At 48.5% G+C, this 24,200-nt stretch overlaps 1 protein-coding gene across 7 annotated transcripts; it reads right to left on the minus strand.

The window, feature by feature from the left end:
* Positions 1-772: 772 nt before the first annotated feature.
* Positions 773-23,832, minus strand: FBXO27 (F-box protein 27). 7 transcript variants are annotated; one of them, XM_054673427.1, is made up of 7 exons: positions 23,747-23,832; positions 23,108-23,497; positions 22,414-22,525; positions 22,234-22,329; positions 18,059-18,194; positions 5,530-5,690; positions 773-2,264 (listed from the first exon to the last, which is right to left on the minus strand). In XM_054673427.1, exons 2-6 carry the CDS (start codon positions 23,469-23,471, stop codon positions 5,571-5,573), a joined length of 828 nt encoding a protein of 275 aa, XP_054529402.1. In that variant the 5' UTR covers positions 23,472-23,497; positions 23,747-23,832; the 3' UTR covers positions 773-2,264; positions 5,530-5,570. The 7 variants fall into 7 exon arrangements, with proteins under 7 accessions (XP_054529402.1, XP_054529403.1, XP_054529401.1 ...); XM_054673426.1 differs by lacking the exon at positions 773-2,264 and adding an exon at positions 4,150-5,405; XM_054673428.1 differs by lacking the exon at positions 5,530-5,690.
* Positions 23,833-24,200: the final 368 nt, after the last annotated feature.

The following is a 24,200-nucleotide window of genomic DNA, read 5'->3' on the forward strand; positions in this document are numbered from 1 at the left end:
CAGAGTCTCGCTCCATCGCCCAGGCTGGAGTGCAGTGGGGTGATCCTGGCTCACCACAACCTCCGCCTCCCAAGTTCAAGCAATTCTCCTGCCTCAGCCTCCTGAGTAGCTGGGATTACAGGCACCCGCCACCATGCCCAGCTAATTTTTTGTATTTTTAGTAGAGACGGGGTTTCACCATATTAGCCAGGCTGGTCTCGAACTCCTGACCTCAAGTGATCTGCCCTCCTTGGCCTCCTAAAATGTTGGGATTACAGGCATGAGCCTCCACGCCCAGCCTATTCCTTTTTATGATGGAATAATTTCCCATTGTATGGATGGACCACTTTTGGTTTATCCATTCATCAGTTGAAGGACATTTGCTTGTTTCCACTCTTTGTCTCTTATGAATAATGCAGTTATGAACATTTGTGTATAAGATTTTATTGAACACTTGTTTTAAATCCTCTTGGGTATATATGTAGGAGTGGAATTGCTGTGTCATACAGTAGAATTCTACGTTTAGCTTTTTGAAGAAATGACAAACGGCTTTCTAAAGCAGCTGCGCCATTTTACATTCCCATCAGTAATGTGTGAGGGTTGTAATTTCTCCATATCATCACCAACACTTGCTGTTTTCTTCTTTTTGCTCATATTCATCCTACTGGGTAGGAAGTGGTATTTTACTGTGGCTTTGATCTGCATCTCCCTAAGGATTAATGCTGTTGAACATCTTTTCATGTACTTACCCAACACTGGTATATCTTCTTTGGAAAAATACCTATTCAAGTCCTTTGCCCATTTGAAAACTGAGTTGCTTATCTTTTATTGTTGAGTTGTAAGAGTTCTTTATATTTTTTGGATACTAGACCCTTATCAGATATATAATTTGCAAAACATTCTCTCCCAGTCTGTGGGTTGTCTTTTCATTATTTGGTTGTGTCCTCTGATGCACAAAAGTTGTGGGGTTTTTTGTTGTTGTTGTTGTTTGTTTGTTTTTGAGACAGAGTCTCACTCTGTCCCTCAGGCTGGAGTGCAGTGTCGTGATCTCAGCTCATTGCAAACTGCGTCCCCTGGGTTCAAGTGATTCTCAGGCCTCAGCCTCCCGAGTAGCTGGGATTATAGGCAGCCGCCACCACTCCTGGCTAATTTTTATATTTTTAGTAGAGGCGGGGTTTCACCATGTTGGCCAGACTTGTCTCGAACTCCTGGGCTCAAGTGATCCTCCTGCCTCAGCCTCCCAAAGTGCTGGGATTAGAGGTGTGAGCCACTGCACCCAGCCTAAAAATTTTAAATTTTGATGAGGTTAAATTTACTTTTTTTTTCCTATTGTTGCTTGTGCTTTTAGTGTTATCTAAAAATCAATTACCAAATCAAGATCATAAAGAGGTATCCCTGTATTCTTCTAAGAATGTTATAGTCTTAGCTCTTAGTGTTTGAGGCACTTTGACTTAATTTCTGTAGATGGTGTGAGATAGGGGCCCAGTTGCACTCCTTTGGATGTCGTTATCAGGCACCATTTGTTGAAAATATGATTCTTTCCCCCACTGAATGGTCTTGGCACCGTTGTTGAAAATCAATTGATCATCGAGGTATGAGTTTATTTCTGGACTCTCGATTCTATTCCATTGATTTATGTCTATCCTTATGAGGTAGGAGGTGGGACTTGACTCCAGAGGCAGGGCTCGGACACTGGACCAAATTGAGGACTAGCTGAAACAGGGCTGGGGTGGAATGAGCTTTCTGTAAGACACGCTCATCAGTTGCCATGTCAGTTTACCGCTGCCATCGCAACACCAGGGGATTATCCCCCCTCTCTTCCATGGCATTGACTCGATGACCCAAAAGTTATTACCCATTCCCTAGAAATTTTTGCACAAATCACCCCTTAATCTGCATGTGTTTAAAGTAGATATAAATGACTGCAAAACTGCCCTGAGCTGCTAGTCTCTGCCAGAGCCCTGCTGTGCAGGAGTAATCAGAGTTGTAACAGGGCCGGAGCTATAACACTGCCCCTTCAATAAAGCTGTTTTCTTCTACCATTGGCTTGGCCTTGAATTCTTTCCTGGGCAAAGCCAAGAACCTCAGGGGCTATGTCTCACTTTGGGGCTCACTTGTCCAACATTACTTATGCCAGGACCACAGTGTTCTGATTACTGTAGCTTTGTAGTACGTTTTGAAACTGGAAAGTGTGAATCCTCCAACTTTGTTCTTTTTCAAGATTGTTTTGGCTATTTGGAACCTCTTGCAATTCCATGTGAATTTTGAGATCAGCTTGTCCATTTCTGCAAAAAAAATGGCTCTTAAAATTTTGACAAGTGGCTGGGTGCAGTGGCTCACACCAGTAATTCCAGCACTTTGGGAGGCTGAGGCGGGCGGACCACCCGAGGTCAGGAGTTTGAGACCACCCTAGGCAACATGGTGAAACCCCGTCTCTACTAAAAATACAAAACATTAGCCGGGCATGGTGTCACCCGCCTGTAATCCCAGCTACCTGGAAGGTGGAGGCATGAGAATTGCTTGAACCTGGGAGGCGGAGGTTGCAGTGAGCTGAGACTGTGCCACTGGACTCCACCCTGGGCAACAGAGCGAAACTCTCTCTCTCAAAAAAAATTTTTTTTGATAGGCATTGCAACTGAATCTGTAGATCAATTTAGGGAGTATTGTCATCTTAAAAATATAAAGTCTTCCAGTTGATGAACATGGGGTATCTATTTATTTAGCTCTTATTTAATTTCTTTCAGCAATATTGTAGCTTTCAGTGTAAAAGTAGAATTGTTTTCTTAATTTCATTTTCAGATTGGCATTGCTAGTGTATTGAAATACAACTAATTTTCTTTTCTTATTTTTCGCAGAGATGGGGGGGGGGGTCTCCCTTTGTTGCCCCGGCTGGTCTTGAACTCTTGGCCTCAAGCAATCCTCCCACCTCGCCTCCCAAAGTGTTGAGAATTATAGGCATAAGCCACTATGCTGAGCCCTGATTTTCTTTTCTTTCTTTTTTTTTTTTTTTTTGAGACGGAGTCTCTTTCTGTCACCCCAGGCTGGAGTACAGTGACGCAATCTCGGCTCACTGCAAGCTCCACCTCCTGGGTTCACGCCATTCTCCTGCCTCAGCCTCCCGAGTAGCTGGGACTACAGGTGCCCGCCACCATGACTGGCTAATTTTTTGTATTTTTTTTTTGGTAGAGACGTGGTTTCACCATGTTAGCCAAGATGGTCTCGATCTCCTGACCTCGTGATCCGCCCGTCTCGGCCTCCCAAAGTACTGGGATTACAGGCGTAAGCCACCACGCCCGGCCGAGCCCTGATTTTCAATATTGATTTGTATCCCAAAAATGTCCTGAATTTATTAACTTTTTTTTTTTTTTGAGACAGTTTCGCTCTTGTTGCCCAGGCTGGAGTGCAATGGCGCGATCTTTGCTTACCGCAACCTCAGCCTCCCAGGTTCAAGCAATTCTCCTGCCTCAGCCTTCCGAGTAGCTGCGATTACAGGCATGGGCCACCACGCCCGACCCATTTTGTATTTTTAATAGAGATGGGGTTTCTCCATGTTGACCAGGCTGGTCTCAAACTCCCGACCTCACGAGATCCACCCACCTCGGCCTCCCAAAGTGTTGGGATTACAGGCGTAAGCCACCGCGCCCAGCGTCATTTTCAAATTCTCATCTAAATGTTTCATCCAGAAGGGTTGGATACAAAAGGGATGGAAGCATTTCACAGAAGAAACATTTTTATACAAGTTGACTAGAAACACACATCACATCCAGGAATTGGTCAGGATGAAATTCTAAATTTTCTTCTTCTTCTTTTTTTTTGTTTGTTACCAGCTTATATATCAAGAAAAGAAGCGGGGCACGATTGCTCATGCCTGTAATGCTAGCACTTTGGGAGGCCGAGGAGGCCGGATCACCTGAGGTTGGGAGTTTGAGACCAGCCTGGCCAACAGAGTGAAACCCCGACTCTACTAAAAAAATACAAAAATTAGCCAGACGTGGAGGCGCGGGCCTGTAGTCCTAGGTACTTGGGAGGCTGAGGCAGGACAATTGCTTGAACCTGGGAGGTAGAGGTTGCAGTGAGTCAAGATGGCGCTACTGCACTCCAGCCTGGGCAACAGAGTGAGACCCTGTCTCAAAACAAACAAACAAACAAACAAACAAACAACAGAAATCCTAAATTTTCAAAATGGTTTTCTATAACCTCTTTCCCGATCATCATCCAATGAACTTCCTGCAAAAGCTCAATCCCTTTCTGGGGACCGCTGCATCAGTAATCAAACTGCCTTCCTAAGGTGTGTGTTGTAGCAGGAGAGAAGTGGGGAAGTAGAGTCAGGCTACAGGCCACAGTTGCAACCTACAACTAATCCAGAAAGTTGAGCACAAGGCAACAGAAATGAGGCGTCTCCCAAGTGTCCAACCTGTCAGAAGCAGCCAGAGGGGTCACAGTCCCTGAGAGGTGCCCTCCTTGAACTTACAGCTTTTGGCAGGAATCACAGGTTAGAAATACATTCAGTGGCCAGGCGCGGTGGCTCATGCCTGCAATCCCAGCACTTTGGGAGGCTGAGGCGGGAGGATCACCTGAGGTCAGGAGTTCGAAACCAGCCTGGCCAACATGGTGAAGCCCTGTCTCTACTAAAAATACAAAAATTAGCCAGGCGTGGTGGCATATGCCTGTAATCCCAGCTACTTGGGAGGCTGAGGCAGGAGAATTGCTTGAACCCAGGAGGTGGAGGTTGCAGTGAGCTGAGATCACACCACTGCACTCCAGCATGGGTGACAGAAGGAGTCTAAAAAAAAACATTAAAAAAATAAAAGAAAATAAAAAGAAAGAAATATAGAGCCAAGAAGCCAGTTGATCGTAGATGGTTTCCTCAAAGAAGAAGCCCTTTCCTTGGCCTGGCGTGGTGGCTCACATCTGTAATCCCAGCACTTTGGGAGGCCAAGGCAGGCGGATCACGAGGTCAGGAGATCGAGACCATCCTGGCTAATACGGTGAAACCCCGTCTCTACTAAAAATACAAAAAATTAGCCGGGCGTGGTGGCGGGCGCCTGTAGTCCCAGCTACTCCAGAGGCTGAGGCAGGAGAATGGCGTGAACCCGGGAGGCGGAGCTTGCAGTGAGCTGAGATCGCGCCACTGCACTCCAGCCTGGGTAAGAGTGAGACTCCGTCTCGAAAAAAAAAAAAAAAAAAAAAAGCCCTTTCCTGTGGGCATTTTTATGTGATCCAGATGGTCCGGTCAGCATCCATGATGTTTTCAGTTTAGGTCCCACTGAGGGTGCCCTAAGTCTGCAATGGTCTCATAGTCGAAGTCCTGTTCCTGGCGTGTGCGCCCGTTTTTAATTTAGCACAGCACATGCTGAGACTGAAACAGCACAGAGCAGACAGCAGTATCAGGTTTTGGCTTACAGTCAGGTCCAGGCCAGTAGGATCTGTGAATTCAGGAAGCCACAAGTCAGTGGCTGTTCTTTGGCAGCAGCAAAGCCAAGACGCTGCAGGCTAGAAGGTTCTGTTTCAAGTGCAAGTGACAAACAAGGCTTTCCTAAGCCCTTTTACCTCGTCAATCTTAGAGCTGGAATTGGTGCACTCAAAAACACTCATGGGCTGGACGCAGTGGCTTGTGCCTGTAATCCCAGCACTATGGGAGGCTGAGGCGGGAGGATTGCTTGAGCACAGGAGTTCAAGACCAGCCCAGGCAACATAGTGAAACTGTGTCTCTACAAAAAAAAAAAAGAAAAAAAATTAAAATTAACTGGGCATGGGGGTGGGCACCTGTAGTCCCAGTTACTTGGGAGGCCGAGGTGGGAGGATTGCTTGAGCCCAGGAGGTTGAGGCTGCAGTGAGCCATGACTGCTTCATTGTACTCCAGCTTGGGTAACAGAGTGAGACCCTGTCTAAAAAAAGAAAAACAAACAAACAAACAAACAAAAATGCATACCTTCAAGAAAAAGAGAAGACAACCACAGACCGGGAGAAGGGATTTGCAGAAGACATATCTGATAAAGGACTATTATTCAAAATGTACAAAGAACTCTTAAAACTCATCAATAAGGGTGGTGTGTGCCTGTAATCCCAACTACTTGGGAGGCTGAGGCAAGAGAATCACTTGAACCTGGAAGATGGAGTTTGCAGTGAGCCGAGATCACGCCATTGCACTCCAGCTTGGGCAACAGAGCAAGACTCTGTCTCAAAAAAAAAAAAAAGGTTGGGGGCAGTGGCTCACACCTGTAATCCCAGCACATTGGGAGGCCAAAGTGGGTGGATTGCTTGAGTCCAGGAGTTTGAGACCAGCCTGGGCAACGTGGCAAAACCCCACCTCTACAAAAAAATAAAAAACATTAGTTGAATGTGGTGGTGTGCCCTTGTGGTCTCAGCTACTCGGGAAGCTGAGGCAGGAGGATGGCTTGAGCCTGGGAGGCAGAGGTTGCAGTGAGCCATGATCACACCACTACACTCCAGCCTGGGTGACAGAGCAAGACTCTGTCTCAAAAAAAAAAAAAAAAAAGGCTTAGTGTGGTGGCTCATGCCTGTAATCCCAGCACTTTGGGAGGCCAAGGCGGGCGGATCACTTGAGCCCAGGAGTTTGAGACCAACCTGGGCAACAAAGCAAGACCTCATCTTAAAAAAAAAAGTATTAGCCAGGTGTGGTGGCATGCGCCTGTAGTCCCGGCTACTTGGGAGGCTGAGGCAGGAGGCTCGCTTGAGCCCAGGAGTTTTAGGCTGCAGTGAGCCATGGTCTGATCATGCTACTGCACTTCAGCCTGGGCAACAGAGTGAGACCCTGTCTCTAAAAGTGATCTATCAAGCCATGAAAAGACCTGGAGGAACCTTAACTACATATCACTAAGTAAGAGACCAATTAGATAAGGATACATACTGCATGATTCCATCAATATGACATTCTGGAAAAGGCAAAACTATGGAGTCAATATAAAAATCAGTGGTTGGCCAGGCGAGGTGGCTCACGCCTATAATCCCAGCACTTTGGGAGGCTCAGGCGGGTAGATCGTTTGAGGTCAGGAGTTCGAGACCAGCCTGGCTACATGGTAAAACCCCGTCTCAACTAAAAATACAAAAAAATTAGCCAGACATGGTAGCAGTCACCTGTAATCCCAGCTACTCGGGAGGCTGAGGTGGGAGCATCTCTCGAACCCAGGAGGCGGAGGTTGCAGTGAGCCAAGATCATGCCACTGCACTCTAGCCTGGGTGACAGAGCGAGACTCCATCTCAAAACAAATACAAAACGAAACAAACAAAAAGACCAGTGGTCATCTGGGGTTGAGGGAGGGAGGAGTGAATTGGTAGAGCACAGAGGACTTTTAGGGCAGTGAAACTAGTCTGTGTGATACCACAATGGTAGATACGTGTCGTTACACATTTGTCCAAATCCAGAGAATGCACAACACCAAGTGGGACCCTAATACAAACTATGGAGTTTGGGTGATAAGGATGTGTCAACATAGGTTCATTGATTATAACATGTACCACTCTGGTGGGGGATGTTGATAGCGGGAAGGGTGTGTGTGTGTGTGTGCGTGAGGGGCTGGGGGAAACAGGGGATATAGGAGAACTCTGTACTTTCTGCTCAATTTTGCTGTGAATCTAAAACTGCTCTAAAAATAAAGTCTAGGCTGGGTGCGGTGACTCACGCCTGTAATCCTAGCACTTTGGGAGGCTGAAGTGGGAAGATAACTTGAACTCAGGAGTTCGAGACCAGCCTGGGCAACATAGTGAGACCTTGTCTCTAATTTGGAAAAAAAAAAAAAAAAACCCAAAAACCAAAAAAACAAAAATTAGCTGGGTGTGGTGGCACACGCACCTGTAATTCCAACTACTCAAGAAGCTGAAGTGGGAGGATTGCTTGAGTCTAGGAGGTCAAGGATGCAGTGAGATGAGATTGCACTGTTGTACTCTAGCCTGGGCAGCAGAGTGAGAACGTCTCAAAAATAAAAAGTATATTAAATAAACGAAACTTTTTCAGACATACAAAAAATATGCACACCAGGCTGCCTCATCAGCTGCCTTTAAGGGTCCGGCATTTGATTTTAACAAGGGCTTATTAGCAAACTAGAAAGTGTTTTTTAAAACTCTAAAAGTAGCTGGGTGTGGTGGCATGTGACTGTAGTCCTAGCTACTCAGGAGGCTGAAGCAGGAGGATCATTTGAGCCCAGGAGGTCGAGGCTGCAGTGAGCCATGATCGCGCCACTGCACTCCAGCCTGGGTGAGACTGTGAGATCCTGCCTCACCAAATAATTTTTTGCTTTAAAGTGAAACTCCAAAAGTTTATTTCCATCCAGAGATTGCGTCGCTCTTTTTACTGCTTCTTACTTTCTCCAAAGGCTCCAGTAAGCCAAAATCATGGCAGAAATCATCGTTTACAGACACTGTACTTGTTCTGTTTCCAATACTCAGAGAATTTAAATTCCAATCCTCCCATTGTTGGCAAAAAGCAAGGGATTTGTTTTATACACACACAATGATTTTTGCAGCTTTCCCTAATCCAGATGATCCTCATAGTGTATAGTGCAAGCATAAACATTTTACATTGATTTTAAAAAATCATACGTTTAGGCCAGGTGTAGTAGCTCACGCCTGTAATCCCAGCACTTTGGGAGGCTGAGGAGGGTGGATCACCTGAGGTCAGGAGTTTGAGACCAGCACAGCCAACATAGTGAAACCCTGTCTCAACTAAAAATACAAAAAATTAGCTGGGCATGGTGGCACGTGCCTGTAATGCCACTTACTTGGGAGGCTGAGAATCACTTGAACCTGGGAGATGGAGGTTACAGTGACCTGAGATTGAGCCACTGCACTCCAGCCTGGGCAACAGCGAGACTGTCTCAAAAAAAAAAAAAAAAAAATCATATATCTAGATGAAACAGTCACAAAACACAAAGGAGCTTTTCAAATTTCTCTCTTTTTTTTTCTCTTTGCAAACCTACTCAAATGTCTATCAATAAATTCAACACTTAATAGTTGGAATAGAAGGCAGGGTTGCTGCAACCTGTGGGCTGAAGAAATGGGTAGAATCTACAGTCAGCCTTTGGTATCCACGGGATTGGTTCCAGAAACTCCCACAGATCCCAAAATCCACAGATACTCAAGTCCTTATATAAAATGCAGTGATATTTGCATATAACCTCCACACATCCTCCCATATACTTTATTTATTAATTATTATTTTTTCGTGATGGAGTTTCACTCTTGATGCTCAGGCTGGAGTGCAATGGTGCGATCTCGCTCGCTGCAACCTCCACCTCCCGGGTTCAAGCGATCCTCCTGCCTCAGCCTCCCAAGTAACTGGGCTTACAGGTGCCCACCACCATGCCCAGCTAATTTTTTGTATTTTTAGTAGAGATGGGGTTTCACCATGTTGGCCAAACCTTACACACATAAACACAGACTTTGCATGGTACCATTTGCAGTTGAGACAAATGTAAATCAATGCAAAGAGGCAGTGTGAAATCATAATTGCACAAAATTAACTGAAGTAATACTGTACTACTGTAATAATTTCATAGCCACCTCCTGTTGTTATTGCAGTGAGCTGAAGTGTTGTATCAGCTTAAACACCATGTGATGCTAATCATCTCCAGGAGTTCGTTTCTCCAGTAAATTGCATAGCGCAGTAAACAGTGATATCTTCCGGTTCTCGTTCATTTTTCATCTTGTTGAGTGCAATATCGTAAACCCTGAATAACACCACGGGACCCATACAAAGTGCCACTGATGAAACTGACAGTGCTCCCAAGAAGTAGACAAGTCATGACATTACAAGAGAGTTGATTTGCTTGATATGTACCATAGATTGAGGTCTGCAGCTGCAGTTGCCTGACATTTCAAAATGAATTCAGCATTGAGAAGCATTGTAAAAAAAAGAAAATGAAATTCCTGAAGTGGTCACAGTTATGCCGGCAGGCAGGAAATCCTTGCACTTTTTGTGAAATACCTTTTTATCTCATACTGAAAATGCAAAGCCAGGTGTGATGGCTCATGCCTGGAATCCCAGCACTTTGGGAGGCTGAGGTGGGTGGATCACTTGAGGCCAGGAGTTTGAGACCAGCCTGGCCAACGTGGCGAAACCCTGTCTCTACCAAAAATACAAAAATGAACTGGGCATGGTGGTGGGTGCCTGTAATCCCAGCTACTTGGGAGGCTGAGACACAAGACTCACTTGAACCCGGGAGGCGAAGGTTGCAGTGAGCCCAGATCATGCCACTGCACTCTAGCCTGGGTGACAGAGCAAGACTCTATCACAAAAAAAAAAAAAAAAAAGAAAGAAAGAAAATGCAGTTTTTCTGTGGGTGCAGAATTGCTGTAAGAAAGGCATACCTGCTGGGCATGGTGGCTCACGCCTGTAATCCCAGCACTTTGGGAGGCCAAGGTGGGCGGTCATGAGGTCAGGAGATTGAGACCATCCTGGCTAACATGGTGAAACCCTGTCTCTACTAAAAATACAAAAAAATTAGCTGGGCATGTTGGTGGGTACCTGTAGTCCCAGCTACTCGGGAGGCTGAGGCAAGAGAATGGCGTGAACCCAGGAGGCGGAGCTTGTGGTGAGCCAAGATCGTGCCATTGCACTCCAGCCTGGGCAACAGAGTGAGACTCTGTCTCAAAAAAAAAAAAAAAAAAAAAAAAAGAAAGACATACCTATAGACTCTAATATAATTCTAGAAAAGTGTAGCCATTATATGACAACTTAAAGCTAAAGGAAGGTGAGGGACATAAATCTGGAGACTTTAATGCCAGCAAAGGATGGTTTGATAATTTTAAAGAGTTTGGCTGAAAAAAATATCAAGGTAACAGGAGAGGTGGCTTCTACCGACCAAAAGGCAGCAGATGGGTTCCCAGGTGCCAATGAGAAAATCATTGAGGAGAAAAGTTATCTGCCTAAAGAGGGTTTTTTGTTTGTTTGTTTTGTTTGTTTGTTTGTTTGTTTTTGAGACAGAGCCTTGCTCTGTTGCCCAGGCTGGAGTGCAGTGGCTCCATCTCAGCTCACTGCAACCTCCGCCTCCTGGGTTCAAGCGATTCTACTGCCTCAGCCTCCTGAGTAGCTGGGATTACAGGTACCCGCCACTATACCCAGCTAATTTTTTGTATTTTTAGTAGAGATGGGATTTCACCATGTTGGCCAGGCTGATCTCAAACTCCTGACCTCAAGCGATTCTCCCCACTTGGCCTCCCAAAGTGCTGGGATTACAGGCAGGAGCCACACCTCGCCTGGTCATGAAGAGGTTTGTAATGCAGACTAAAGTGCCCTATTATGGAAAAAATGCCTCAAAGGACATTTATTAGTAAGGAAGAGAAGCGAACACTTAAGGCAGGTAGGGATATGCTGACTCTACTGTTGCGTGCAAATGGTGTCAGATTTATGATGAGGCTGCCCTTACATAGAAAACTGCTAACCTCCAAGCCTTGAAAGATAAAGCTGCCAGTCTTCCAGTTGTACAACAAGAAGGCCTGGACAACAAGAACCCTTCTTCTGGATTGGTTCCACCGACGCTTTGTCCTTGAAGTTAGGAAGTACCTTGCCAGTTAGTTACTTTGATATTAGACAGTGTCCCTGGCCACCAAGAACCCCATGAATGCAACAATGAAGGTGCCGAAGTGGTCTCATTGCCCCCAAACACAGCATCTCTAATTCAGCCTCTAGATCAGGGGGTCATAAGGACCTTTAAGGCTCATTACACACTGTGGAAAGGACTGTCAACACTATGGAAGAAAAGCCTGATGTAGAGAACATTAGAAAAGTCTGGAAGGATGACACCACTGAAGAGGCCATCCTTGTTAGAGAAAGGCTACAAATGCCATTGAGCCAAAATAATAAATTCCTGCAGGAGAAAACTGTGTCTATATGTTGTACATGACCTCACAGGATTTATAACAGAGCCAATCAAGGAAATCATTAAAGAGATTGTGGATATGGCAAAAAAAAAAAAAAAAAAAGGTAGGGGGTGAAGGGTTTCAAGCTATGGATCTTGGGGAAATTCAAGAGCTAATAGATACCACACCAGAGGAATTAACAGAAGATTTTTTTTTTTCCCCTGAGATAGAGTCTCGCTCTGTCACCCAGGCTGGAGTGCGGTAGCAAAATCTCGGCTCACTGCAACCTCCGCCTCCTGGGTTCAAGTGATTCTCCTGCCTTAGCCTCCTGAGTAGCAGGGATTACAGGCACCCGCCACCACGCCCAGCTAATTTTTGTAGTTTCAGAGACAGGGTTTCGCCATGTTGGCCAGGCTGGTCTCGAACTCTTGACCTCAGGTGATCCACTCCCATCCCAAAGTGCTGGGATTACAGATGTGAGCCACTGTGCCTGGCCAGAAGATGTTAACTGAAGATGTTTTTGACTTCTTTCACAACATGGACCCCTCTGTGATACAGGAACTGACACTAAAGCAAACCGTGGAAGAAGTTTTGGTGCCATATAGAAACATTTTTAGAGAAATGAAAAAGCAAAAAGTCAGACAGAAACTATGATGTATTTCTGTAAAGTACCTGCCTGTCCTGCCTCCCCCTCCACCTCCATCACCTCATCCACTTTTGCCACCTCTAAGACAGCAAGCAAGACCAGCCCTCCTCTTCCTCCTCCTCTTCAGCCTACTCATTGTGAAGATAACAAGGATGAAGACTTTTATGATGACCACCTCCACTTACTGAATAGTAAATGTACTTTCTCTTCCTTATAATTTGCTTAACAACATTTTCTTTTCTTTAGCTTACTTTATTGTAAGAATACAGTATATAATATAATAACATACAAAATATGTGTTAATTGACCATTTATGTTATCAGCGAGGCTTTGGTCAACAGTAGGCTATTAGTAGTTAAGTTTTGGGGGAATCAAAAGTTATACTCAGATTTTTTTTTTTGAGATGGAGTCTTGCTGTGTTGCCCAGGCTGGAGTGCAGCGGTGCGATCTCGGCTCACTGCAACCTCTGCCTCCTTGGGTTCAAGCGATTCTCCTGCCTCAGCCTCCCGAGTAGCTGGGATTACAGGGGGGTGCCACCATGCCCGGATAATTTTTGTAATTTTTTGGTAGAGACAGGGTTTCACCATGTTGGCCAGGCTGGTCTTGAACTCCTGACCTTGTGATCCACCTGCCTCAGCCTCCCAAAGTGCTGGCATTACAGGTGTGAGCCACCACATCCGGCTATCCTCAGATTTTTAACAGCAAGGAAGGTCAGCACCCCAACCGTCACGTTGGTCATGGGTCAACTATATAATATTTGCACATCACTTCATTCTCATGGATTCAACATGGTACTTGGCATGGGGCAAATTCAAGTTTTTACTTTTTGAAACTTTGTGGAAGTTTTTTTCCCCAAATATTTTCTATTCTTTTTTTTTTTTTTTTTTTTTTTTTTTTTTTTTTTTTTTTGAGACAGGGTCTCACTCTGTCTCCTAGGCTGGAGTGCTGTGGTCTCAATATCCGGGGCTCCAGTGATCCTCCCACCTCAGCCTGTCAAGTAGCTGAGATTACAGGCACACGTTCCCCCCCCCCCCACACCCAGCTAATTTTTAAATTTTTTTGTAGAGATGGGTCTCACTATGTTGCCTAGGCTGGTCTTGAACTCCTGGGCTCAAGCAATTCTCCTGCCTAGGCTTCCTACAGTGTTGGGATTATAGGCGTGAGCCACCACATCCAGTCTTTCCCGAATATTGTCTTTTGTTTGAGACAGAGTTTTGCTCTGTCACCCAGGCTGGAGTGCAGTGGTGTGATCTTGGCTCACTGCAACCTCCGCCTCCCAGGTTCAGGTGATCCTCCCACCTCACGCTCCTGAGTAGCTGGGACTACAGACGTGTGCCTCCATGCCTGGCTAATTTTTTTGTTTGTTTGTCTGTTTTTGAGACAAAGTCTCTGTCGCCCAGGCTGGAGTTCAGTGGAGCGATCTTGGATCACTGCAACCTCTGCCTCCTGGGTTCAAGCGATTCTCCTGCCTCAGACTCCCAGACAGCTGGGATTACAGGCACCTGCTGCCACGCCTGGCTAATTTGCATTTTTATTTTATTTATTTATTTTTTGAGACAGAGTTTTGCTCTTGTTGCCCTGGCTGGATAGCAATGGCGCGATCTTGGCTTACGGCAACCTCTGCCTCCCAGGTTCAAGCAATTCTCCTGCCTCAGCCTCCCAAGTAGCTGGGATTACAGGTGCCCACCATCATGCCTGGCTAATTTTTTTTTGTATTTTTAGTAGAGATGGGGTTTCGCCATATTGGCCAGGCTGGTCTCGAACTCATGACCTCTGGTGATCCATCTGCCTCAGCCTCCCAAAGTGCTGAGATTACAGGTGTGAGCCACCATGCCCAGCAATTTTTGTATTTTTAGTAGAGACGGGGTTTCACCATGTTGGCTAGCCTGGTCTCGAACTGACCTCAAGTGATCCACCTGCTGCGGTCCCCCAGAGTACTGGGATTACAGGCGTGAGGCACCAGGCCCAGACTCCCGAATATTTCCAATCCAATTTCCAATCTGTGGTTGAATCCACAGATGCAGAAGCCAGCCACATGGAGGGCCAACTGTGTATGTTTATCTCATTCTTTTTTTCCCATCTGGCTTATCGAAAGCTTTGAGCTGGCCGGCAATAGATTTAATTTCTTTTACTCCCAGCTGGAGGAGAGAGCACCTATAAACTGTTTACTGTCTTTGACCCACCAAAAACTCATTTTGGGAAAGTCTCGGCCCTTTCTCTTGCAGCCTACAGAAGAGAGGGAAAAAAGCCAAAGGTGTCACTTGGGCCATGCTTTTCTTCCTCATTGTAGCCAGCACTCACCAAAATCAGCCAGGGGATCCAGGGAGTCAGCTCTCCAGAGGCTGGACCTATTGTCTTTTTTTTTTTTTAATTTGAGATGGAGTCTCGCTCTTTCGCCCAGGATGGAGCGCAGTGATGCGATCCTGGCTCACTGCAACCTCCATCTCCCGGATTCAAATGATTCTCCTGCCTCAGCCTCCCGAGTAACTGGGATTACAGGCGCGTACCACCATGCCTGGCTAATTTTTTGTATTTTTAGTAGAGACAGGGTTTCACCATGTTGGCCAGGCTGGTCTTGAACTCCTGACCTCAAGTGATCCGCCCACCTCGGCCTCCCAAAGTGCTGGGATTATAGGTGTGAGCCACTGCGCCTGGCCTCAGCTGGTGTTTGCTTTCGTACAGTTTTCCCTCCTCAACTGGTACTACTTATGATTCTCAACCAAGGCAGTAACTCTGCATTTCTATTAAAAAGATCTGAAGTGGTTTTGGCAAAATAAGAAATTTATTACATATGATTGGCAGATACATGCTGCTGATATATTATTCTTACTGTTTGAAAAAAAGTCAAAATGAAAAATAATGTTATTTTAATTTTAAATACCACACAATTACAGGTCCTTGAGGATCAGGGTTGGGCTTAGGGAATTACCTCATTTTTTCAGAGAAATCAGAGTGGGCAGAACCATCTCCAAATTCTTTTTTTTTTTTTTTGAGACAGGGTCTCGCTCTGTCACCCAGGCTGGAGTGCAGTGGTATGATCATGGCTCACTATAGCCTCAACCTGGGCACAAATGATCCTCCGACCTCAGCCTCCCAAGTAGCTTGGACTACAGGTGTGTACTACTGCACCTGGCTAACTTTTGTATTTTTTGTAGAGATGGGGGTCTTACTACATTGCCCAGGCTGGTCTTGAACTCTGGGACTCAACTGATCCTCCCACCTTGGCCTCCCAAAGTGCAGGGATTACAGGTGTGAGCCACCATGCCTGATCCAAACTTTTTCTTTTTGAGATGGAGTCTCGCTGTGTTGCCCAGGCTGGAGTGCAGTGGCATGATCTTGGTTCACTGCAGCCTCTGCCTCCCGGGCTCAAGCAATTCTCCTGCCTCAGCCTCCTGAGTAGCTGGAATTACAGGTGCACACCACCATGCCCGGCTAATTTTTTGGATTTTTAGTAGAGATGGGGTTTCACCATGTCGGCCAGGCTGGTCTTGAACTCCTGACCTCAGGTGATCCGCCTGCCTCAGCCTCCCAAAGTGCTGGGATTACAAGCATGAGCCACTGTGCCCGGCCCAAACTTTTTTTTTTAACATAGACTTTCAGCTGCATGACCTGGTCCCAGCCCTGTAGCTCGGAAGCCCCAGGAGGTGAGGTTCACACCCTTAGGGCTGGGACTCTCTGAGCCCTAAGGATGAGATTCTAAGTTCAGAGATGAGTTGAGGGCTTCCCTGAAGGGACCAAGGAAGTCCCTGTGGCAGAAACAATAGGAGACAAGAGGTCAGTGGTGCGGAGGGGAGGGGATGGTACAGAGGGGCCTGGGGCTGGATCGGAGGGTTTTGTTTGGGAGGAGAAGAGAGGGGAGGGCAAGAATTCTTCTCCAGGATGGGCATTCCCACATGCTCACTTGTGGGTTTCCCCTCAGTACAGTAGGGCCCCCCCCAAAGCAGCAGCTGCAGTAGGTAGATAAGATGGAAGAAGCTTCTTCTGGTAGTTTCTAGAACCTGAAGACAGGGCCCGTCAGGGCCTTTGATTGGACCCAGGAATTCCCAGTATGCCAGGGAGGTACAAGTGCTTGGGTGGTTAATGAGGGGTCCCAGCCAATGGTCCCAGGCCCTGGAAGGCACAGTCAGGCTGTCTTGCAAGAAGGGTAGTGCTGGACTAGGACAGACGGACTCGCACGATCACACTGGAGTTGGTCACACGGGCTCCATAGTGGCCAGCCCAGAACTGTGTGTCCTGGCCCCGGTGTTCGAAAGACACAAAGCGGACGCCCATCTTGATGTTGGAGAACACGTGGGTGACCTGTAGGCAGAGGAGGGGCTCAGCTCCATTGTGCCACAGCCTCCCCTCCAAAGCTGAGGTTAGGGCCTTCTGGAAGATGGTTATTTTCCAAGGATGGCTATAAAATCTCCAATTGGGCCACATGTTCTTCTAGAATCTTATAGAATCTTCCACTCCCTCATTAAAAAGTAGAATCTGGTCGGGTGCGGTATGGCTCGTGCCTGTAATCCCAGCACTTTGGGAGGCCGAGGCAGGTGGATCGCTTGAGGCCAGGAGTTCGAGACCAGTCTGGCCAACATGGTGAAACCCTGTCTCTACTAAAAATACAAAAAAAATTAGCTGGGCTTGGTGGCACGTGCCTGTAGTCCCATCTACTCGGGAGGCTGAGGCAGGAGAATCACTTGAACCTGGCAGGCGAAGGTTGCAGTGAGCAGAGATCATGCTACTACCCTCCAGCCTGGATGATGGAGCGAGACTCTGCCTCAAAAAAAAAAAAAGAAGTAGAATCTAACTCCCTTCCCCATGAATCAAGGTGGGTTTGCTTGTCACCAAGAATGTGGTGAAAATGATGCTCAGTGACTTTGGCCAAGTGACTTTTTAAGGCTAGGTCAGAAAAAGCAAGGCAGCTTCTACTGTTTCTCTGGAACCCTCCTCCCTGAGCAACCACATGAGCAATCTGACTGCCTAGGAGCCGCCATGGTGTGAGGAAGCCCAAAGGAGCCCAGAGAGATCCCATGGAGAAGCTCTGAGAGTAAATGAAGAAAGAGATGTTTGGCCAGCCACCAACAGCTACACACATACTACCCACCACCCTGGCCTGCAGCTCCAGGCATCATCAGAATGTCACTGTCTGAACGCTGAAAGACAGGAGCCAGAACTGCCCAGGTGAGCCCTCCTGAAATTACTGACTCACAGAAATCACGAGAGGTAGTCAAATGACTGTCATTGATTTTTTTTTTTTTAGACAGAGTCTCGCCCCGTCACCCAGGCTGGAGTGCAATGGCGCGATCTTGGCTCACTGCAACTTCTGCCTCCCAGATTCAAACGATTGCCTGCCTCAGCTTCCCGAGTAGCTGGGATTACAGGCATGTGCCACCACGCCCAGCTAATTTTTGTATTTTTAGTAGAGATGGGATTTCACCATGTTGGCCAGGCTGGTCTTGAACTCCTGACCTTGTGATCCGCCTGCCTTGGCCTCCCAAAGTGCTGGGATTACAGGTGTGAGCCACCGCACCCAGCCAGACTGTCACTTATTTTAAGCCACTAAGTTTTGGGGTGATTTATTTCGCAGCAATAGGCCCCCAGCATCCTTTCCCCAAACCCCCATAGGAGACTCACGTGAAGGCAGGCATTGTTGTTCCACTGCGGGATGGGATCAGGCACAGCAGAGAATTTATCTAGAACAGTCTGGTTGGCATCTAGAAGTTGGACGAGGAGTCTGTACATACAGCCGCTGTCGTGTCGGGCTCCCCACCTGTGGGAGGAAGGAGCCATGAAGGCTGGACCTGCCACCCCATCTCTTTGGGTGTCTGCCTACCTTGTCCTGCCTTGTCCGAATGCCCTTCCCATGTGTGCAAATCCAGTTCCTCTAAAGAGACTCCTGGGAGGTGATCTCTGGACCCTTGGAATGTTGTGTCAGACAGGAGTGTCTTTGATGGGGACCCAGGTGGTACTGGATAATCTACCAATATGATTTAGGGCAGGGGCCAGCCACACTCATATAAATAGTCTCAGTGGGGAGTCTCCGGAAAGACCCACAATGTGACTTTCGGTGGGGGCTGGGAGTCGGGGAACGTCAGTTGACCTGGAGGCTGAGATTAACCACGTGGGCAATCGATCAATCCATCAGGCCTTGTGATGAACCCAAGAAACACTCTGGACACTGAGGCTCAAGTGAACTCCCTTGGTCAACAAAATTCCATGCATCTTGTCACACATCAGTGCCAGCATGGTAACATGTCCTGATGCCATGGGAGAAGGACAACAGAAGCTCTGTGTTTGATCTTTTCCCTGGATGCTGCTCTATGCCCTCCTTTTCTTGGCTGATTTTAATCTGTATCTTTTCCCTGTAATAAACCAGAAGTGTGTAGTAGCTTTCTGTGAGTTCGTCCAGTGAATTATTGAATTGTGAAGGTGGTTTTGGAAGTCCTCCAAACTTGTAGTTGGTAAAGATGTAGAGATGGGGTTTTGCCATGTGACCCAGGCTGGCCTTGAACTCCTGGACTCAGGCGATCTTCCTGCCTCCGCCTCCCAAAGTGTTGGGACTATAGGCGTGAGCCACCATGCCCAGTCAGATTTTGTTTTTAATTATTATTCATCAAACTACATAACATATTTGTGTTGTTGTGACATGTGTCAGAAGCGAGGATGGTCTTAGGGATTCCATCCCCGAACTTTGTAGCGAGCTCTAAACTTCTCACAAATATTGATGCCTGTCCGGGCGAGGTGGCTCACGCCTGTAATCCCAACACTTTGGGAGGCCGAGGTGGGTGGATCACTTGAGGTTAGGAGTTCGAGACCAGCCTGGCCAACATGGTGAAACCTTGTCTCTACTGAAAATACAAAAATTAGCCAGGCGTGGTGGCAGGTGCCTGTAATCCCAGCTACGAGGCAGGAGAATCACTGGAACCCAGGAGGCAGAGGTTGCAGTGAGCTGAGATCGCGCCATTGCACTCCAGCCTGGGCGATAGAGGGAGACCCTGTCTCAAAAACAAAAAACAAACAAATATTGGTGCCTGGCTCTCACCCTCAGATGCTCAGATTTAATGGGTATGAATGGTGCCTGGGCATTTTATGTTTTAAAAGCTACCTTTATGAGGTGTGGCAAAATTTGGGAGCCACTGATTATCACAATCAAATAGTACCCACTGATCAAAACAACACAAATATGTTACATAGTTTGATAAGTAATAACAAAAAATAAAATCTGGCCAGCCGTGGTGGCTCACACCTGTAATCCCAGCACTTTGGGAGGCAGAGGTGGAAGGACTGCTTGAATCCAGGAGTTCAAGGCCAGCCTGGGTGACATGGCAAAACCCCATCTCTACAGAAAATATGGCTGGGCGTGGTGGCTCACACCTGTAATCCCAGGACTTTGGGAGGCAGAGGCGGGCAGATCACCTGAGGTCAGGAGTTCGAGGCCAGCCTGGCCAACATGGCCAGACCCCGTCTCTACTAAAAATACAAAAATTAGCCAGGCCTGGTGGTACACACCTGCAATCCGAGCTACTGGGGAGGCTGAGGCAGGAGAATCACTTGAATCCAGAAGGCAGAGGTTGCAGTGAGCTGAGATTGTGCCATTGCACTCCAGCCTGGGTGACAAGTGAAACTTTGTCTCAAAAAAACAAAAAATTCAAAAATTAGCCAGGCATGTAAAATTAGCCAGTATGCACCTGTAGTCCCAGTTACTCAGGAGGCTGAGGTGGGAGGATTTTTTGAGGCCAGGTGGTGGAGATTGCAGTGAGCCGAGATCACGCCACTGCACTCCTGCCTGGGTAAAAGAGCAAGACTCTGTCTCTAAAAAAAAAAAAAAAAATCTTATTGGAGATGTATCTCTTAATGAGATGGAGTTGGGGAATAGGGTTATGGTGCCTTGATTAAGAGTGAATTTGCTGGCCAGGCACAGTGGCTTATGCCTGTAATCCCGGCACTTTAATAGGCTGAGGTGGGCAGATCACCTGAGGTCAGCAGTTCAAGACCAGCCTGGGCAACATGGTGAAACCCCATCTCTACTAAAAATAAAAAAAAATAGCCAGGTGTGGTGGTGCACACCTGTAATCCCAGCTACTCGGGAGGCTGAGGCAGGAGAATCACTTGAACCTGGGAGGCAGAGGTTGCAGTGAGCTGAGATTGCACCATTGCACTCTAGCCTGGGCCACCTAGTGAGACTCTGTCTCAAAAAAAAAAAAAAAAAAAAAAGTGAATTTGCTAAGGCCCCAAATTTCCAATGGCCACTTTGCCTGGCTCCCCAGTCAGTAGTCCTTACATCTGGGGACCACACCTTAGTGAGGGGCTTTTTTCCTATAAAACTAGAGAAGGGGGACACTGAGAAAGAGATTGGGGAACGAGAATCATATGATACTTCCCACACAGATGTAACCTATAGCAGATTAATTTTGTAATAGGGGGCTCATGGCTGTAGTGGACCTGGAATTTGACTCCCATAAAACCATCTGGGTCATATATCCCCTGGAAAGTCTTCATGCACCCCAGTTTCAAGACCATCACTACAGAGGACAAGCTCTGGAGTCAGAATCTGACTCTGGGCCTTATGCCAGGTTCTGCCAAACCCAGGCTGTGTGACCAGACCAGGGCAAGTCATCTCCCCTTTCTTTTTTTTTTTGATGGAGTCTCACTTTGTTGCCCAGGCTGGAGTGCAGTGGTGCCATCTCAGCTCACTGCAACCTCCACTTCCCGGGTTCAAGTGATTCTCCTGCCTCAGCCTCCCGAGTAGCTGGGACTACAGACACGTACCACCACGCCCAGCTAACTTTTTGTATTTTTAGTAGAGATGGGTTTTGCCATGTTGGCCAGGCTGGTCTCGAACTCCTGACCTCAAGAGATCTGCCCACCTCAGCCTCCCCGAGTGCTGGGATTACAGGCGTGAGCCACCGTGCCCAGACTGCCATCTCCCCTTTCCCAACCTCTCAATTTCCTGAGAAGCTCTGAATGATCTGAGGGCTTGAAATACACCTTCCCACAGGATCAAGGTTCAAAAAAGGTGCTCACATAAAGTACTTGCTATGTGTTTGCCATATAATAATTGTCTTTGCAAGAGCCCTATCTTGTAAACAGGGGAAACAGAGGTATGCTGTGACTTGCCCAAGGCTACAAAGCCACAGAGCTAGGGTTTGAATCTGGGAGGTCTGGCTTCAGAACCTAAGCTCTTGGCTAACTATGCTGTTTTCTCCTCCTAAGGCAAGGAGCATCTCATTCATTCACAGACAAGACTGAGCTGGGCCAAAGGTCTCTGTACTGGATCTCATTTTCTGTCTTCCAATCCACATGCTTTTGGGCATGAGCAGAAAGTGTGTACTCTGCTAATTACTAGAACTGTGAGTGTGTTTTTCACTTCACCTCCCTGAACTTCAGTTTCTTTTCTTTCTTTCTTTCTTTTTTTCCAGGACTGAGTCTCACTCTGTCATCCAGGCTGGAGTGCAGTGGTACAACCTCCGCCTCCTGGGTTCAAGTGATTCTCCTGCCTCAGCCTCCCAAGTATGTGGGACTACAGGTGTGCACTACCAGGCCCGGCTAATTTTTTTTTTGTATTTTTAGTAGAGACGAGGTTTTGCCATACTGGTTGGGCTGGTCTCGAACTCCTGACCTCAAGTGATCTGCCTGCCTCGACCCCCCAAAGTGCTGGGATTATAGGTGTGAGCCATCATGGCTGGCCTGAACTTCAGATTTTTTATCTGTAAGGAGGGGTTAGGAGGCCTAAATTAAGTCACCCATAAAAAGGCCATGTCACATGCAGTCAGTGCTTAGCAAGGGGCTATTTTAATCGTCACACTCACCAGTCAGAGACACAAATCTCAATCCTGCCACTATCCAGCAGTTCTGGCCACAGACCCTCCTCCTCTAGGTCCAAGACCTGCTTCTTGCAACACCAGCTGGGAATGCAGGAGACAGGGGAATGAGAACAGGCAGGCCTTTCTCAACAAGGGGCCGGACCTTTGGATAGCAGGGGCATTCACCTGAATGAAGTCACGAAGCACGTCTGAGAAGGGGCCCCAGGCACGGTTGTCCTGTTTTCCTCCACCACCCAGCCGTCCCCACCGTGCTGCACCATCCACTTTCGGAGGCCTTCTGTGAAATAAAAAAGGCTTGTGCCCAAGTTCCAGTCGTCCGCCTGTTGGTTCCTAGTGAGACCCCGCCCCTAGCCCCTCCCACGTGCTCACAGTGCAGCTCACTCACCTGACCCTTCCCACCGAGGCCCCGCCCCCTTCCCCTCCCACCAGCTCAGGGCAAAGCCCCGCTCCTCTGGCCCTTCTCGCTGATTTGCAGCAAAGCCCTGCCCCTCCAACCCCTCTCTCGGGCTCCCAGAACTGCCCCACTCCCACCCCTCCCACAGGCAACCGGTGAAGCCCTGCCCAGCCAGCCCTGCACCCTGCGTGCCAATGCTGCCTCGTCCCTCCGACACCTCACACCTGCTCCCAATGCTGCCCCGCCCCTCCGGCACCTCCCACCGGCTCCCAACGCTGCCCCGCCCCTCCGACACCTCACACCGGCTCCCAACGCTGCCCCGCCTCTCCGACTCCTCCCACCGGTTCCACTGCGGCCCTGCCCCTGCGGCCCCTCGTACCGGTCCCAGTGCGGCCCCGCCCCTCCGGCCCCGCTACCGCTCCCACTGTGGCCCAGCATCCTGGACTTCCTCTTCCGAGATCCCACCTTGGCCGCAGGGGTTGCGAATAAGGTTGCGTCCGATGGGTCTGCGCGCGCAGAAGCGGCCCAGGGGGCAAGGCCTGGCGTTACGGGCGGGAGACTGGCAGCTGCGGGCGAGGTGCAGCAGCGCGCGGCCGGTGGCGCCGTGGTCGCGGGCCAGGATCAGCAGCCACAGGGCCTGGCCGTCCACCAGGGCTCGCCAGCCCCGGCACACTTGGCGGCAGCGCCCGAGCAGCGTGCGCGGGGGGACGTGGCTCAGCACCACCAGAAGCAGCTCCGGGGGTAGTTGGCTCAGGTCCAGCGCCTCTTCGGGTTCCGGCTCCGGCGCGGGGACCCGGGCGGCCCGGCCCCTGGAGACCGAGGCGCCCATGGTCCCCCCGCCAGGCCCGGCTGTGGCTGCGGGAGAGGAAGGGTCAAGGCGTCAGGGACCAGCAGCCTCCGCGGCGCGCAGCCTATGCCTGCCCTGATTCTGCCAGCCGCACCCCTATCTTCACCATCCCTGGGCCCCGTCCCCAAGTCCCCATCCCCCAGCCCGTCCTTGATAGCCCCGATATCCCGGAGACCCCGCGGTCTGTGTGTATGCCCCGAATTGCATGCAATCAGCCCCCCTCGGCGGCCGCACCGACACCCCACCCCAAGTCCTACCCCGGGGCCTGGCGGCGCTCCTCGCCGGGATGCCCTAGCTGTGCCGCAAGCTCCCCACGCCCCTCTGCGTCCTTTTTACTCGCCGGCCCCTCCCCTCTTACTAGCCAGCTTCACCCACCCCTGCATCCTCTTTCTTACTCGCCAGCCCCTCCCGCCTGCTCCCTCCCGCTCTCCAAACCCAACCTGCTTCCCGCGACGGGGCCAGGTGCAGCCAGGAGCCAGGGTCTGCCGCTCACAGCCGTCCCCTCCAGCTGGCCTCCAGCCGGCCCCTTGAAGTGTCCCTAATTCGTTAGTGGCAATGAGACGTCTGGCTCTGAGCAACCATTGTTATTTTGGTCAGGCTTCTGAGTGGGAGGCCTCGTATCCGTTAACGTGTTAAAAAATTTCCATCACCTTTAAGGTCGGGCATAGTTATCTTCATTTCACAGGAGAAAACAGGCTCCGGCTGCTAAAA

Source organism: Pan troglodytes, chromosome 20, assembly GCF_028858775.2.
Source record: "Pan troglodytes isolate AG18354 chromosome 20, NHGRI_mPanTro3-v2.0_pri, whole genome shotgun sequence".
Classification (NCBI taxonomy): Eukaryota; Metazoa; Chordata; class Mammalia; order Primates; family Hominidae; genus Pan; species Pan troglodytes.

What these genes read in the sequence shown, in the direction of transcription:
- FBXO27 (XM_016935889.3), bottom strand. Translation starts at nt 23,471, where the DNA reads ATGGGCGCCTCGGTCTCCAGGGGCCGGGCCGCCCGGGTCCCCGCGCCG. An exon ending in TCGCAACCCCTGCGGCCAAG is followed by an intron (nt 22,526 to 23,107) that starts GTGGGATCTCGG and finishes TTTATTTCACAG; the next exon opens with AAGGCCTCCGAAAGTGGATG. An exon ending in GAGATTTGTGTCTCTGACTG is followed by an intron (nt 18,195 to 22,233) that starts GTGAGTGTGACG and finishes TTCCTCCCACAG; the next exon opens with GTGGGGAGCCCGACACGACA.